Source organism: Anthonomus grandis, chromosome 4 (assembly GCF_022605725.1).
Source record: "Anthonomus grandis grandis chromosome 4, icAntGran1.3, whole genome shotgun sequence".
Lineage (NCBI taxonomy): Eukaryota > Metazoa > Arthropoda > Insecta > Coleoptera > Curculionidae > Anthonomus > Anthonomus grandis.
The window spans coordinates 18,366,377-18,382,210 of NC_065549.1; the positions used below are offsets into that span (position 1 = coordinate 18,366,377).

Sequence of the window (15,834 nt, forward strand, 5' to 3'; positions counted from 1 at the left end):
GACCATTATACATATAGTCTCCGTCACATTTTCATCTCGGGCTTGGGAACTTGATGGTTTGTCATGTGATCTTGTTGGGATTAAAAACGCTTGGAGTGAACTGCAAGCCTTTTTAGTTAATTCTTCTTTTTTACGCTTTCGTCTTCTGTACTGTGCTCCAGAAAGCTTTTTTCGATTATCAGAAATCTATAATAAAACAAACCCAAAATTAAAATAAATCCAAGTTATCCTATATTTTGCCTGAATGAATAAAGAGATATATTTTTAATGTTTCAAATAAAAAAAAAAAAATATTAAGATTAAATGCTACTTTTTTATTAAGCAAATAACTAATATTTAACTAATATTTGACTAATATTGATGAGTGCGACTACTGGCTATTCATAACGCATATAATTTTTTCATTTTTTCCTCAAGTTCAAAATTAATTATTTTTTTTTAGTTATTATTATATTATTTGACTCTAAATAAGTCAACATTACTTTTTAAAATAAAATTAATTGTGCAAAAAAAATTTAAAAAATCTCAAGAGTAAAAAAATTGGGAGATTTCTAATAGGAGTAATAGGTATCTAAAAAAAGGAAAAAAAAAACTCATTTCAGGAAAAATAAAAAAATATTATACATTATAAATAGGCAGTAGGTTCAATCATCCACCATTTCCGTTTGGCTACCCATTTTCCAAACATCCTATATTTTTTAAAAATATAAAAACTATATTTAAATTTTATATGACAGCTCAAAAAAAATGTAATCAAATTAACGTATCTGTGGAGATACTTACCTTTTTAATTTTTACTGTCTGTTTTACCACAATATTAAACAAAAGCTTTTATACGACTTGCGATTTACACGACTACAGGCTACACGCTTAAAATGTAAAATGAAACAAGTGCACGCACTGCAAGTATTTTCCTGAAAAATCTTCGTCGCGACATATTTTTTCCAACTCGTTGCGACCTGAAGCGGACTGAAGCGTATATCTAGGTATACCTATTAAATTTGAATCGGAAATATAACTAATAATATTTAGAATGATATAAAGTAACTTTAATACATTAATTAATAATTAATAATATTTACATATGTATAATATTTTAAAATAATATGTGTATAATAGTTTTTGAAACAAATTATTAAATTTTAAAAATATTTATTTAGTTTTTTTTGACCTGCCGCCCGGGTGCCCCGCACCCCCTGCACCCCCGGGTCGGAACGGCCCTGATTATTAGAACTGAAAAGGTTTGTTCCCTAAACATCTGTGCTATCGGGAAATCAACTAAAGCCATCGGATAATGTATTAAGTGTAGTTTCCTGGCACCTTCATCATATTGTCATAACGATTTTATTTTCAGGATCACCAGAAATGTCAAGGTTAGTTATATGGAATATTAGTTTTATTTCCCACTGCGCATAAGTTTGGTCGGGTACTTATAAATAATTAAATAAGCAATTGTATGAAATCATCCGTTCAATAGCATCTATTCTGTTACGATTCTAAAGGTCATTCTATACCTAATATTAACCAGTAAAAATAAGGAAACTATCAATTAGTATATCATTATTATTGCATACACCTATAAGCGAAGGAGCATAAAGTGAAAATCAACTCAAAAAAAAAATTAAAAATGGCAGAAAAAGTGATGGAGAGTTTCCTGAGTCAACCGGTCATTCGTACATATTTATTTTATGTGGGGATTTTATCGTTCAAAATGTTGCTAATGTCCGTTCTAACTGGGGCACAAAGGTACAAAAACAAGGTAAGTTTTATTTGTATGTATTTACAAGTTTCATATAGCCTTGATAAACATCACAGGTAACTAACATTATTTTAAATCAGACTTATTTTGTTAAGGTAAAATCAATTTATATTTTTAATCTTGTATGTTTTTACATTTTTTATTACCGAAATGTTTTTCTGTAGTTCCGCAGCCGCTTCGTTTATACCTACCTACAATTTGCATTTTTATCTACTTTTTACATTTTTTACTTACTTTTGCGTTATATCTACCTACAATTTGCATTTTTATCATTTATGGCACTTATGGCAGGCAATCTTGATAAGAATGACAAGTGACAATAGTAAGGTTGAACTTTTGACAGTGAGGAAAGTCTCCTCATACATACAAATTTGGAGTATCAATTAAGCCCAACTCATAAGTTTGCAAAGCGCAACGCTTAAAGTCGCAACATCCTATTGATGGTGGATTTTAAGGGCAGAATGATGAACGGTTAAGGAGTATTTTCTAATATTAAAATTACATTTTTACTTACTATTTATCTCTCATAACAATTGTTGGTAAAAGAAGGCGGTAAATTGTTGGTACAAAGTAGGGTAAAATTGATATTCTCCGTCTAGTTAGAGCATTTATTTACCACAGCCGACTTTACTCAAGCCGCGAAATGATAACATCGGCAACATGGCTTTCAGATCCGTTTTCATTTCCATTCTCGTTCCACTAAAACTATAAATTTATACCTAAGAGCCAAGGCTAATGCTTTATTCACATCAAAAAATGTAGGTTTTGTTTTATTTATAAAGATATTTGGAGGAAATCTGGTAAGGAATACCCATAGTATAAGTAAGTATAGGTAAATCTATTAGCTTTATTTATATATAGGAATTCATTGAAGACTTTTTTGCCTTTTGAAACATGCCAAGTCCCTGCTGTGTTTGTGGATGTAAATGTAATTACAAAAGTAGTTTAAGAGCAGGGGAGACAAGTATTTCTGTTTTGATGAACAAATTAAATGGCTAAAAACCATACCTAGAGATAATTGGGCTCCTACTCTTACATTTTGAATGATATTATCCGTGAAGATGATTATCTTTTACCTGATGCCACAGTCACTAAGATTAAGCAAGATTAAGTTGCTCAGCACTGCCTCGAATTTTTCCAAATTTATCTGCATATTTAACAAAAACAGTGCCTCTTCCTAGAAAAAGTCCAGACAAAAGAAATAATAGTGAACAACAAAAACGTAATGAACTTGCCAATGAAGCCTTTGAGCTACTGATTTCATAACAAATTTTCAAAATCTGATGAGTAATTATTCCCAAAAAATTCTAATATCTGACCCGTGGAATGTAAAAATTGTTGGGCATACAAAACTATATATCTATACTTTAAACTTGAATGATCCTTGTATAAATATTATTGATCAAATATCAATAGATAGCGACCTATATGTTAAAGTCTTTTCAAAAAACAATGAGTTGTCCCAAAATGACCTAAAATGGATTTTATCTTTCGAATTGAAATTAAGTAGATGATTTCAACTCGAAAATCTATTAACTAGGTATAAGTCTTCTTGTGAGCTTATTATATTTAAACCATACTCATATTTAAACCATCCATATTTATATTTAAACCATACTCTTCATCTCTAGCGAAGTTTCATGACTTCATGATCCAAAGTTCAGATTTCTTAAAACAGACATTAAATTTATTGGAGTTTTTATAAGTTCTGATTCACATAACTTAGAGGATGAAAAAGATAGTGACAATTATAATCGAGTAATACTTTTAATAGACCAAATAACTTTATTTATTTTACAGCAAAAACGTTATTGCCCGTCAATTATAGTAATGTCTTTTATGTTATACAGATCGTGTTATCGTGAGCTATGTATTACCCAAAATAATGGCAACACCGCTTGGTTGCGGCTTGTAGGCGGCGGAATTTTTCGTTTTTATTTTTTGAACCGGGAGTCAGCAGACCTCACTTTGCTGTGTTACTGCACGTTGCATTAATAATTTTTTAGCGTTATTTTCGTGTTTTTTTCACTATGGCTGTTTATACCTCTTCCGAAAGAGTTTAACTAATTAAATGGTTTTGTGGAGGCAATTCGGCAGTACAATGTAGAGATTTGTTTTCAGTGACGATATTAAATGGCCTCCTAGATCTCCAGATTTGTCTCCAAATGACTTTTATCTGTGGGGTTACCTTAAGCAGACCATTTACAAGCATGAATTTAGTAGGCCAACAAATTTAGAGGAGTTGCGAAATAAAATTGTCGAAGGTACCAATTCCATTTTACCTGAAACTCTTTTGGAGGTGCGAAATAGCTTTTACGGTAGGTTAAGTTTTTGTTTAGCGAAAGAAGGCGGTTTATTTGAGCCTTTTATTTAAAAAATGATATGTTGTTAAGTTTGTTTATTAGAGTTTTATTTCTGATTTTTTATTATATTTTTATCAGAATTGATATTTTGTTTTTTATTAGAATAACGGATTAATTTTCATTATGCAGAACACAGCATATTAAACATTTTAAGATTACGATTCTATGCGGGTTTTACACATTGTCATGTCTGTAAAACCCGCATTAGAATAAATATTTTAAAAATGCCTGGATTTTCGCGTAATATTTTGGGACATTTTGTCGCCAAACGACGCAGCTCTCACGAAAGTCAGATGTTTACTATAATCAGAGACAATTAAAGAGACACCCAACTGTGCGCTAATAAAATATCCGATTATTTGCCATCTTTGTCTCTCTTCGTGAAAGGTGAACGTAGATGGCGCAGATAGCGTTTGCCGCCATAATTCAAACCTCGGCTATTAAGCATTTAATGATTTATTTTATTTAAAATCAGCCATTATGTCTCAGAAGTCAGAACATCATAATTATGTTCGGAGACAGAACGGCTGATTTTAATTAAAACAAATAAAAAGTTATTGATAAGTTTTTAATTGCTCAGAACGATAAACGAGAACGATTTAATTAAAAGAATGCAATTTAATAACATTTAAATTGGGAAACTAAATAAACTAAATATAATTCTGAAACGTTTTGTATTGTATTTTCAGTATATGGTATAACTATAATATGTGCATGCATTTTCTTAATTATTTTCACAATTTATAATTTAAGACGGTAACAGTAACATGCATATACATAAATGCAATTAAAATCTAGAGGATTAGATAAGATTTTTATTATCACAGTACTATAATAATATTCCAAAAAATATATCCTTTGGTGTAATACTTAAAATAAAAAAAGTTTAATGTTTTGCTAAAGATGCTAATATCGTTAGCGAAACAGGTATCCAGAATAAATGAAATTGATTTGGTAAACTGTTTTTCTACTAAGTAGTAAAGAATAGATAAGTCTGTTCTATTCTATTAATTATAAAAATTAAATTCATTTGACTATTTATGTTAGTTTTTCAATTTTTTTTAAATGTTTTTTTGCAAATCTCTTAACTTTTCCTTTTGAACCTCTAGGAATACCTATTTTAGCTACAGCTTTAACAATTACCTTATTAAACATATTTCTGTTCCTAACACAAGTCAAAACACTAAAATCTGTAACCTACAAAAAACTACAACTACTAACTACTGTAACCAAGTTCACCTAAATCCCGTAGGTAATAAAATACGTAAAATTTAAGCACTCATCCAAAATCTCAACTAATGATGTAAAAAAATTAATCAGCAACAACAACTATTCAGCCATATTGAAATTCACGTGTTCATGTTAAGCAAGGATTGCACTGTTGCCGTATTTAATTATAATTTTAGAAATACTAGAGGACTGGACACAAGCTATCCCGTATTTTTGCATTCATTTGGACGGAGATGGAAGAATGTTTTCTCTTGACTGCTCTGATAATTAAATACATTTATCATTGCGGAAGATTAGTATTGTTGCGCCACCTTAGCTCACCTTTTATAAAGGAAGAGTGAGACAACGAAATACAATAAATACAGATTAAAGAGAGCAACAACAATAGGATAAAAATTTCTATCTAGTTGCACGTCTCTTTGGTTGTCTCTGCTATAATCCCGTATTTATATCCTATATTTGTGTTCTGTGTACCTATATTTGTGTTCTGTGATTTATATATTTACTTATGATCCCGTCCTCGGGCCGGCCGAGGCGGTGCTCTGTCGCAGGCACTGGTACACGCGCGACGTTGCAAAATTTCGCCTGTATGCGGTTTCCTATACGTAACGAACGAAAACACGATCTGTATATTATATCCCCTTCCGCATATGAATTGCTTGGAGATTATTTTAATCTACCCACCAAGAGGTACCTACAGTATCTTTCTTCTAGCTTTGATGTGTCACCAAATTCTGACTTAAATTAAACTAACGATAATGATAACACCATAATTATTTAAACATTGTATCCACTTCTTTAGCACCGACTGAGAAAGTTGTTAATTTATTAATTGATGAAATTTATATAACTAAAAGACTAGAATATAGGGGAAAAAGTCTAATAATGCATTTATATAATTATAAACGGCGCCTATACGTATTTGAAGCAATAAATCAATCACATAAATAAAATATTCTCATTTGTAAATAAAGCAAAATCAAAATTGAACGTCCATCTCGGCAGAGCCGCGCTTTCAAAGCATAAACGGATCCACCAAAACGGATCCGAATCTCCCACGTGATGCAACGTTGCCAACTATTATTTTGCGGCAGAGTATGAGTAAAGTCGGCTGTGTATTTACCAACCTTAGACATTTTCGGGTAGTAGATTTAGCGTTTGGTGTCATATTATCTTGGCTTATTTTTATTTTTTTGGATCTTTAAACCAAGTATACAGGTTGGGAAATTAAATATTTCGCATTGTCCAAACTAATAGCAAGACCGTTTTCTCTCTAGTGGCCGCGTCTGGTCGTCTAATAGGTATTTCCTGATTTTATTTTTTACAGAATAACAATAGTAATATCGGCTTGCTCCATTTTGCTGTGTGCTTTTTGTGTGACTGCACTAGTGAAGTTTAAAACGGTATAATTTTTTTCTCAACTTATTACGATTATTTATACTCCTTACAAGAGAGTTTTAAGAGAGAAGATTCATCTGCAAATAGAATGTTTCGTAAATAAAAAAAATATTTTTACACATTTTCATTTACTTTTTCTATCATGGTTTTACAATTCTGTTATTTGCCACTTGTCCTTGGAAATGTCTCCTGGCTTTTCGAATATTTGAAACATTTGTACCCCTGTTTTGTTCAAATATAGGTAACAGCTTTATAATACATACCCAGTTTCTCTCCAACACTTCTTCTTGATCACGTTGAATCCCCTTCTAGGTTACTACAAACCATTTCTTCCAGTCGTTCTTACTCCTGGACCCTTTCAAAATATATTAAAATTCAAAGTCGTATTTAAAATTTGTTTTTCGCAAGGAATCGATCTATTTGACGAATGTAATTTTAAAAACAAATCTCTATATTGTACTACAGAATTGTCTTCATTTCATAATTTGAATTCTTTTGGAAGGAGTATAAACATAATAATTGAAAATAATATAGCTTTTTAAAATTAAACAATGCGGCGTGCTGTGACACAGTTAAATAAAGCATGCAGCCATAGGAGATATTTCTCCTCCTACCAGTCTTCTTGAGGGTGATAGAGGAGTTATTGACTACCCAACAGTTTTTAGATTTAATTCCATATACCTTAAATCTACTTTATTAAAACAAAAAAATCCTTGGATGGGGCATTTGTAAACGAAAAAAAATGGACATAACCTTTTCAGGAGAATCAAACTTATAACTTGTAACTGCTATTACCGCATTGCCGGATTGTGATGGTATTTTATTTTTCATTCCTTAGATAATATTTTACATTATACAATTTACATATACATTTATTTTGATAGTTATATTTCGCTCTCGATTTTTTTGGTAGTATTCTACGTATACTATTCTTCTAAATATTCTATAGTAACTTCCCTATAGCATGAGCCGCAGGCGAATACGATAATTGTCATGAATACAAGGTAGGGGGTGGTTGGGCTGGGTTGAATTCAATATTTTTTTACCAAAAAACTTTCGGTTGTAAAGGATCAGCTTAGACCTTTATTATTTATATAAAAAAAATTGTATTCAAATATTTTGTGAATTATAGCCATTTAGTTTCTCTTTTACTTCTAGCAATTTAATTATTTTTTACGAAAAACTTTGCAACCTACTTTTAATATAAATGTCAGGACAAAGTTTTAACTAAATCCTTTGGGAATTCTAGCATCGCACGCTAGCTTCACACTTAACCTATAATGAAAAAAAAAAACATTTTGTTTGTAGAAGTTTAAAACCTGTATAAAAAGATTTAAATATTGATTTTTGACTTTATAACAAATTTTCATTGTTTAGGAGTTACAGACTTTTTGAGTTTTTTAAAAATGAACTATTCAATATTTTTTTACAAAAAAGCTTTCGTTTGTGGAGGTTTGAAATAATTATAAATCAAATCAATACCTATTATTGACATCTGGACTAAATTCTATTAAAATCCTTTGGAAGTTAAAGCCATTTTAATTTTTTTTAACATTTGACTATTTAATTAGTTTTTACAACTAAAACTTAGTTTGTGGAGATTTTTAACCTCTATAAATCGATTTAGTTATTTATTCCTAATATCTGGACAAGAAAATTATTACAATCCCTTGGGATTTTCAGGAGATACGGGCATTACATCGATTAAATAACAGCGGGCGCGGACTATAAACATCGACAGCCTATGTCGGCAAACGACAGACATATGCTGCGTTCTCGATTTAGTTGCTGTTCCTTAACTTGCTGTTTTGCTTATTTATATTTACGTCAAAAGTTCAAAGTTCAAAATAATATACATAACGAGTTTTTCGAAAAACAAGTATTTTATCGTACCTATAATTTGAAACCGTGATGAGGCAACTTTGCTAATTTAAGCCAAAATTATCTTTCGATTACTTAAATATTACGTATTCGATCATTGGTCAGTCTATCAGTTGTAATTTCGAAAAACTTGGTGTAATCACACTGGAGCTCTGCTCATTTTAACAGTAAATAGAACAGACTATTCCATATTACTAAAAATATCAGTGATTTTTTGTCTTACTTTTTGTCAAATAACCTGCAAGTATGGCCCAAGCAGTGCTAGAAAGTTTTGTTCAACAGCCAATTTTCCGCACATATTTGTTTTATGTAGCTGTTTTAGGTATAAAAATGCTGCTCATGTCTGTTCTAACAGCCATACAAAGGTTCAAAAATAAGGTTAATTTTAGTTTTTTTTAATCTGTTTTACATATTTTTAAATATTTTCTATATACTTAATTACTCACATTGTTACTTTAGGCATTTGCAAACCCTGAAGATGCCGAGCCTAGAAAGCTGAAAGTCAAGGTTAATGAAGATGTTGAGCGGGTGAGGAGGTAAGTTGTTCATTTGGAATATTTTGTGTCAGTCCTTCCAATCTCTCAGAATTAGTATTTTAAACCAATTATGTTAATTGATGAAAGTACTAGTTTTTAAATTATTACTCACTCAACAATAGAAAATGTACTCAGATGTAACCTCTGTGTTCCAATTTAAAAATTTCTTATGTAAATCTTTATTCCAGTATAATTTTATTTTATTTTTATTTTTTTCTAGCCATAAAAACAGATTTAGCAACTTCATGACATAAATGATATTTAATTTCATGAAGTCACTTTTAATATATCAAACACTTGCAGCCATTTTTTTTACCTACATGTAAATAATTTCTTATTTTTCCACATTTGTATGAGGAGTTTATATTGTTGTAACTGAGGGACATTTGAACTTGTAATTGATCTGTTCGATGGTGTCATGCATATGAATAATAAATATAGTTTACTTCAATTAAATATCCAACTCTCATTCATAAATTAATGAGTAAATCATTTAGGTAATCCTGCAGATCATTATTTAGAAACTCCATAAGCAGTCCTGAGTTCGATCCTGGAGGCAGGAAATGTGTACCACAAACATACATATTGTTAATAATCATTCCACACATTTACCAAAAATTCATTTTGCAATGATCTTGGCTGAATTTCTCTGAGATTTTGATATGCCCAAATATGGATATTATGGTAATTTGGTACCCCACATTTTGTAAAAGAAGACTCATCTGTCCAAAGAATCTTATTTAAAACCTTTGGATTTTCCTCCATTAAACCTAAAAGCCATGGGCAACATTATTCTTTTTTCCCGTCGCCGGGATGCAAATCCTGAACTGGCTGTAGTGTTTATAGTATTTTAGCCCTAGATATCTGAAGATGCTGAGCTGCTTTGCAAGAGCTAATTTTTATTTTGTTCATTATTACCATGAAGGTCAAAATTATGAATTCTAATTAAAACGTGAGCACCTGCAATTTTTTTATTAGGATAGCGTCTACAATATTCATGAACTCCTGCTTCCTCATTTTCATCACAAAATTCATAGCAAAAATGAAAATCTGAGTATTCATTTTTAGAAAACAACATTGTTTAGATTAATACCTAAATACCGACAACTTTAATGGCAATGTTAATATTAATTAATTTTAAAATAAATGACGTAAATTTTAAAAAACCATCATAATAAAATACAAACAAATTCATGGCCTTCTCCAAAATTTGAAAAAAACTAAGTTCCAATTGTCTAATGAATTTAAACTTTTTTTAGCATACTAATATGTATTAAATTAATAAATAAATAATCTTTTGTTGTAACCTAAGCAAGGATAATTTTTATTCAAAATAAAATCAATAACATACAATTTTTTTCAATCAAATTGGGCGAAGGTGTTTCCGTACGCACGCCACTGGTGGACGTAAAATAATAATAATATGTACCTTTGTTATCTAGTTTTAAAAATATAATCAAATTTAAATATTTTAATTAAAACTTTGACACCCTGTATCTTTGTAACGAAGCATTTTTCGAATATAGTTCACATTACAAACTTTTACAAGGTTTTGAGGTTTCCATACATTAATATCGCCGGGCGACGTTTTGATCTCTGTGAGATCATCTTTAAGAGGGAGGGCAGCTTATAATAATTGTTTAAAAGCAAATGATAGGAAAATATTTAAAATGGTAACGAAAATAATACTTCAAATTTAAGTTTTAATAATTGATAGTTGGATACAGGTAATTAATTATTGCTTCCCTATAGACTAATTTTTTCCAAAAAGCATACAATGATAAAAGCGTCCGGAAGACTTGGAGGGAAAGACTCTTTAGGCGGCTTCAAAAATAAACCGATTTATTTTATCTGGCAGTCTAGAGCTTGTGTAGGCAATAAAGGCCCTCCTGACAATAACATTATTCTGATTAATGATTTAAATTTTTGTAATTGCCTTTTGTTTCGAAACATAGAGAAATGTTATTGCAAAATTGGTAAAAAAATGCATTGTCTAAGCATGCCATTATTAATCATAAAAAAGGATATATTAGCTTCTTTCTATTTTTTTTTTCAAAATCCTACATTTTCTTGTAAGGAATTGGTTAAAACTCATCATTGACACCAAAATATTGGTAATGTGTATTCAGAGATTTTTTTTAACCTATCCTATTTATTTCTAGGGCTCATTTGAATGACCTTGAAAACATCCCAGTTTTCATCATAGTTTGCCTGGTGTATCTTACAACAAACCCTTCAGCAATTGTAGCATCTGCCTTGATTAGGGTTTTTACTGCTGCAAGAATCCTTCACACACTAGTTTATGCTGTTGTGGTAATCCCTCAACCTGCTAGGGCCTTAGCCTGGATTGCGGGATACGTTATAACTATTTACATGAGTATTACATCCATTTTGCATTATTTGGCTTAGTGGAGTCATATTATTTCTTTAAATTTACTTTAAGTGTTAAAAATGTTATAAATGATATGTAATACTTTATAAGTTGATTGTGAACATAATTTTAAATTTTTTTACTTTTTTCTATAAATTTTATGGTTATAAACTGCCGCTATGAGTTATTAATCCCTATAGTATGGTCTAAGAGGAATTTGGATTAAATACTTGATAAAATTGCTAAAAAGAAGTTAATGTTAATATAGAAATAGGTTCCTAGTTGTTAATATAAAAATATTTGGTATTTAAAATTTTTAATAGATTAAATGCGAACTATTTTTACTATTGTTGATACCGACTTGTAGGCTTGGTTTTGTGTAGAATAAATATTTTAAATTACTATCGATTTTTAATATCCTAATTGGAAATTATATATAATACATATCCCTTTGTAGATTTTTGATTTAGGATAAAATTATACTGGTCATTAAATAATAGACCGGCTCCAATCCAGTGCGAGGATGGGGTTTTATTTTAAATTGTTTTAAGCCCTTATGAGGCTTTAAGCAAACTTAATGAAATATAAATTGGAACCAAAAAATTATCTGATTTTAAATAAAATTATGTTTGTAATAATTATTATTTAGAATTATTATTATTATTTAAAAAAAGATAAAATATTTATTTAAAAAACGTTTAATTTTTCTAAATGAAAAAATTCTATATTATTTATAGAATTTTATTTTTACCATTATTTTGGTCTTATATGGAAATTTTAATTTAACACTTATTTTACTTTTTACGTTTTTTAGTTGAAATCAAGATGTTTGCCTTTTTTTCGTACGAGAGGCTGTAATGAACTCTGGGGCCGGAAGGAGGCATAATATGTTTTTACACTTTTGTTCCCAGTTACCTTACGAAATTAAAAAACCAAGCGCATGTGAGTGCGCTGGACACTATCTGATGACGTAATTTTCAGTTTCTTCCTCTTCCCAACGGCACTCCGCAATACCTAAGGTGTGGATGTAATTCCAGTGTCCAGTTAAAAAATCTATCACTAGCGGGATTTCACATGTGTTAATGTCCAGTAATTGTCTAATAAGAGAGCCCCCTGTGTGGCCTGCATATACCTATATAAATTATAAATCCTTTATTAAATTCATAAAACATGTAGTTACAACAATACACATTTTTTATTACCTATGTGAGGTGTGGATTTTGTCAGTAAAAAAATTCTAACTTAATTAAGTATACAATTAAAATATTTATAAAATTTAAAGCATTCAGTTACTTATCCATTCATGTCATGATTTATCAAAATATTAAATTTAAATATAAATAAAAAGGCAAAACGCGAGTACACAAAAATTAAATAACAAGAAAATATAACATTCATTCACAAATTAACTCATGCACTAATACACAATACCAGATGAGAGTTTCATTTAAATTTTCAGCCATATACTCATGAAGAGAATAAAAGGCCTTTTCTTGCAGATATATTTTTAGATCTTTCTTTATCTCTTTATCTGATTTTTCTCTGAAGTTTATTGGGAGTTTATTCCAGACATCTAAAATACTATGTACCACATTTTTCTTAACAAATGTAAAATTTGGTTTACAAGTCTTGAAATTGTTTTTGAACCTAGTATTATGCGGATGTTGCCCTTTCAGATTCTCAAAAAAGATTTTATTGTCAAGGATAAACGAAACACATTCATAGATATAAATACAATAAAATGTTAGGATGTTATGATTAATAAAATATGGTTTACAGGATTCCTGATAGGGTAAATTGAATATAGTTCTCAAGCACCTTTTTTGCTTTTTTGCTTTTTGACTCTTTCAGAGTCCCCCGAATTCCCCCAAAGAATTATACCATATCTGACTCTGGACTGTATATAGGCATGATATGCTGAAAGGGAAGCCACTGTACCCACCTCCTGTGTTATTAGTCTCAAAGCGAATCCATATCTGGACATATCTGCTGCCACCAAAACTTATTAACTTCTATAAACTTATTAACTTCTATAAGAAGGTGGCCTGTCTTATGCCAGGTGCTTCCGTCCATCGCCGGAGTATCTTGCTGTGGAGCAGACTCGTTAGTGACGCGACAGCTACACGTTTGGCTATGCCGACTATAAGTTGTGACGTCCAGAATTGAAGATATCCTGTCTGAATTTTAACAGAGATACAATTTAGTGTGTCAAAATTACTTGTGAAAACTAAGAGTCCTGCTTTTTATACGCAGGGTCCTGCATACGTCGCCACAATAGGTCCTTTCCCGGGCAAAGGACTGCCAGGTCGTTGGCTCAAGAATATTCTTCTTCTTCAAGAATATCAGCCTTTCAAGATAATGAAGAAGAAACTGAGAATGCTGGTTGTTGTCACTTTTTTTAAAATGTCATAATAGAATTTGAAATCATCATATTATGTATTTTAAATGTTATACATATGATTTACAAGGACATTAGGGATCAGAAGAATTCAATTCAAATTATTAATTTATTATGCCAAAATGTGAGATAGTTCTTTGTATTTAAATATTTATATCTTAAAAAATGACAAACACCCTGCAATCTCATCCAAAATGGGACACAATGTATGTACATTAATGTTAATATCCAACTTAATGAAATTAATAAAAAAACAATGTAAATGTAAACATCCTTGAATACAAAACATCCAATTGATATTTGAAAGTATATGGATTCTTCTTACGACTAAAGGACATTACAACTTTACATTTATAGGTATTCAAAAATAATCTATTTTTATTGCACCACAGCAAAAAGCCGTCATCATTTTGCAGCAACTTACAATCGGAAGGTGGCTATTTATATAACCCTAAACATTTTTACATCATCTGCAAAAATCAGAAATGATATGACAGAAAAGACAGATTAAAAATCATTGATAAAACAATCAAAAAATTGATATAACATATTGTTTTAGATTTTTACAGCACATTCCAGGATTTTTTAAATTTTTGTATGACGTTTCTTTGCATTATTTTTAGACTATTCTGTGACATCAATCTTTTTTTTCTATTTAAATTTGGTAAAAATTGTAATATTCATCTTTTTATTCCAGACGGCGGGTTCATATTGAGCCTAACGATAAATTGAGCCTAAAAAAAGATAAACACGTATCTTACGAACGAAACGTTTTGTCGCTTTTATTTGCATGTTGTGAGAACACGGCTTAAACAATGTTACACAGCTCCCACATTACTGAGATGTCAAAAATAAAATGTAAATAAACAAGACAAGACAAGCTTCTGTTTCTAACCTCAATAGTTGTGTTTTCTGCTCAATAGCAAGAATAGTAATACTAATATAAAATTTACGTTAAGGCCTAAAAATTGAAAGTCCTTAATAAATAGAAGGTATACAAAATGACAATAAATAATTGGACCTTGGTAAAAATAGCCTCTATTGGGGGTATAGCGACAGTAGCACTGGGATATATGACACAAGTTAAAATCCAAAATAACATAACAGAAACATCATTTTTCAAAGAGAGCATGAAATTAGTGAGGAGCCATCCAGCAGCTGTACATTTATTTGGAGAACCTATAAGAGTTGGTAGAATTGATGTTGGTAATAACAAAAAAAATTTTATTGATGGTAATCAAGCTCAGTTTGAGGTGCCACTAAAGGCCCCTAAACAGAAAGGGACAATGTTTCTTTATGTAAAGAAAAAGGATGAAGATTTGGAGTGGAGTCTTGATAAAATTGAACTTGAATTTAAAAATCAACCTAACAAAAGATTAATAATAAGAAAACCTGAAAGTTAGTAAGATTTTATTTTAATTTATATTATAATTCAGTAGTATTATTGTTGTTGCAAGAGTTTTATGTAAAAGTAAGTCTATAATAAATGTTTTTGATTAAATTGCATTCTTCTTCATTGCCCAAATGGAGATTTTAAAAAAGTCAAGGTCCATTACATAATTTGCATCTATTACTTAATCAAAGTCATCATTAGACCACCAAATAGTCAATTTATACAATTCACTATTAACCTTTAGATTTTTATACTCACTGAAGCAAAACATTTAACCATGGATTAGACTGTTGTATTGAAACATGTTTTTTTCCTCTTAAATGTTTTTTTGTTGCCATTTAATGTGAGGCCTCTTCAAGAAAATTAAATTATTTATTAATTGCCTATATTTTTGTTTAAAAACATACCTATTTAAGGGGCAAGTTTCTGTCCTGTTTAAAAGAAGCAACTGTATCTACATCTATTTTATCTATGCTTACTAAGGTTCTTAAAAGGCTGGCAAAAA

The 15,834-nt window shown here is 30.2% G+C and overlaps 2 protein-coding genes across 3 annotated transcripts; both read left to right on the forward strand.

The window, feature by feature from the left end:
- The first annotated feature begins 1,447 nt into the window (after nucleotides 1-1,447).
- LOC126735173 (microsomal glutathione S-transferase 1) lies at nucleotides 1,448-11,939 on the forward strand. Of its 2 annotated transcripts, none has more exons than XM_050439122.1 (3): nucleotides 1,448-1,759; nucleotides 9,091-9,167; nucleotides 11,330-11,939. In XM_050439122.1, the coding sequence occupies exons 1-3, from the start codon at nucleotides 1,628-1,630 to the stop codon at nucleotides 11,574-11,576; spliced, it is 456 nt and encodes a 151-aa protein (XP_050295079.1). In that variant the 5' UTR covers nucleotides 1,448-1,627; the 3' UTR covers nucleotides 11,577-11,939. The 2 variants fall into 2 exon arrangements, with proteins under 2 accessions (XP_050295079.1, XP_050295078.1); XM_050439121.1 differs by lacking the exon at nucleotides 1,448-1,759 and adding an exon at nucleotides 8,594-9,009.
- A 2,678-nt stretch (nucleotides 11,940-14,617) lies between these two features.
- Nucleotides 14,618-15,437, forward strand: LOC126735174 (cytochrome c oxidase assembly factor 1 homolog). Its single transcript, XM_050439123.1, has one exon. It carries the CDS (start codon nucleotides 14,938-14,940, stop codon nucleotides 15,337-15,339), a length of 402 nt encoding a protein of 133 aa, XP_050295080.1. The 5' UTR covers nucleotides 14,618-14,937; the 3' UTR covers nucleotides 15,340-15,437.
- Nucleotides 15,438-15,834: the final 397 nt, after the last annotated feature.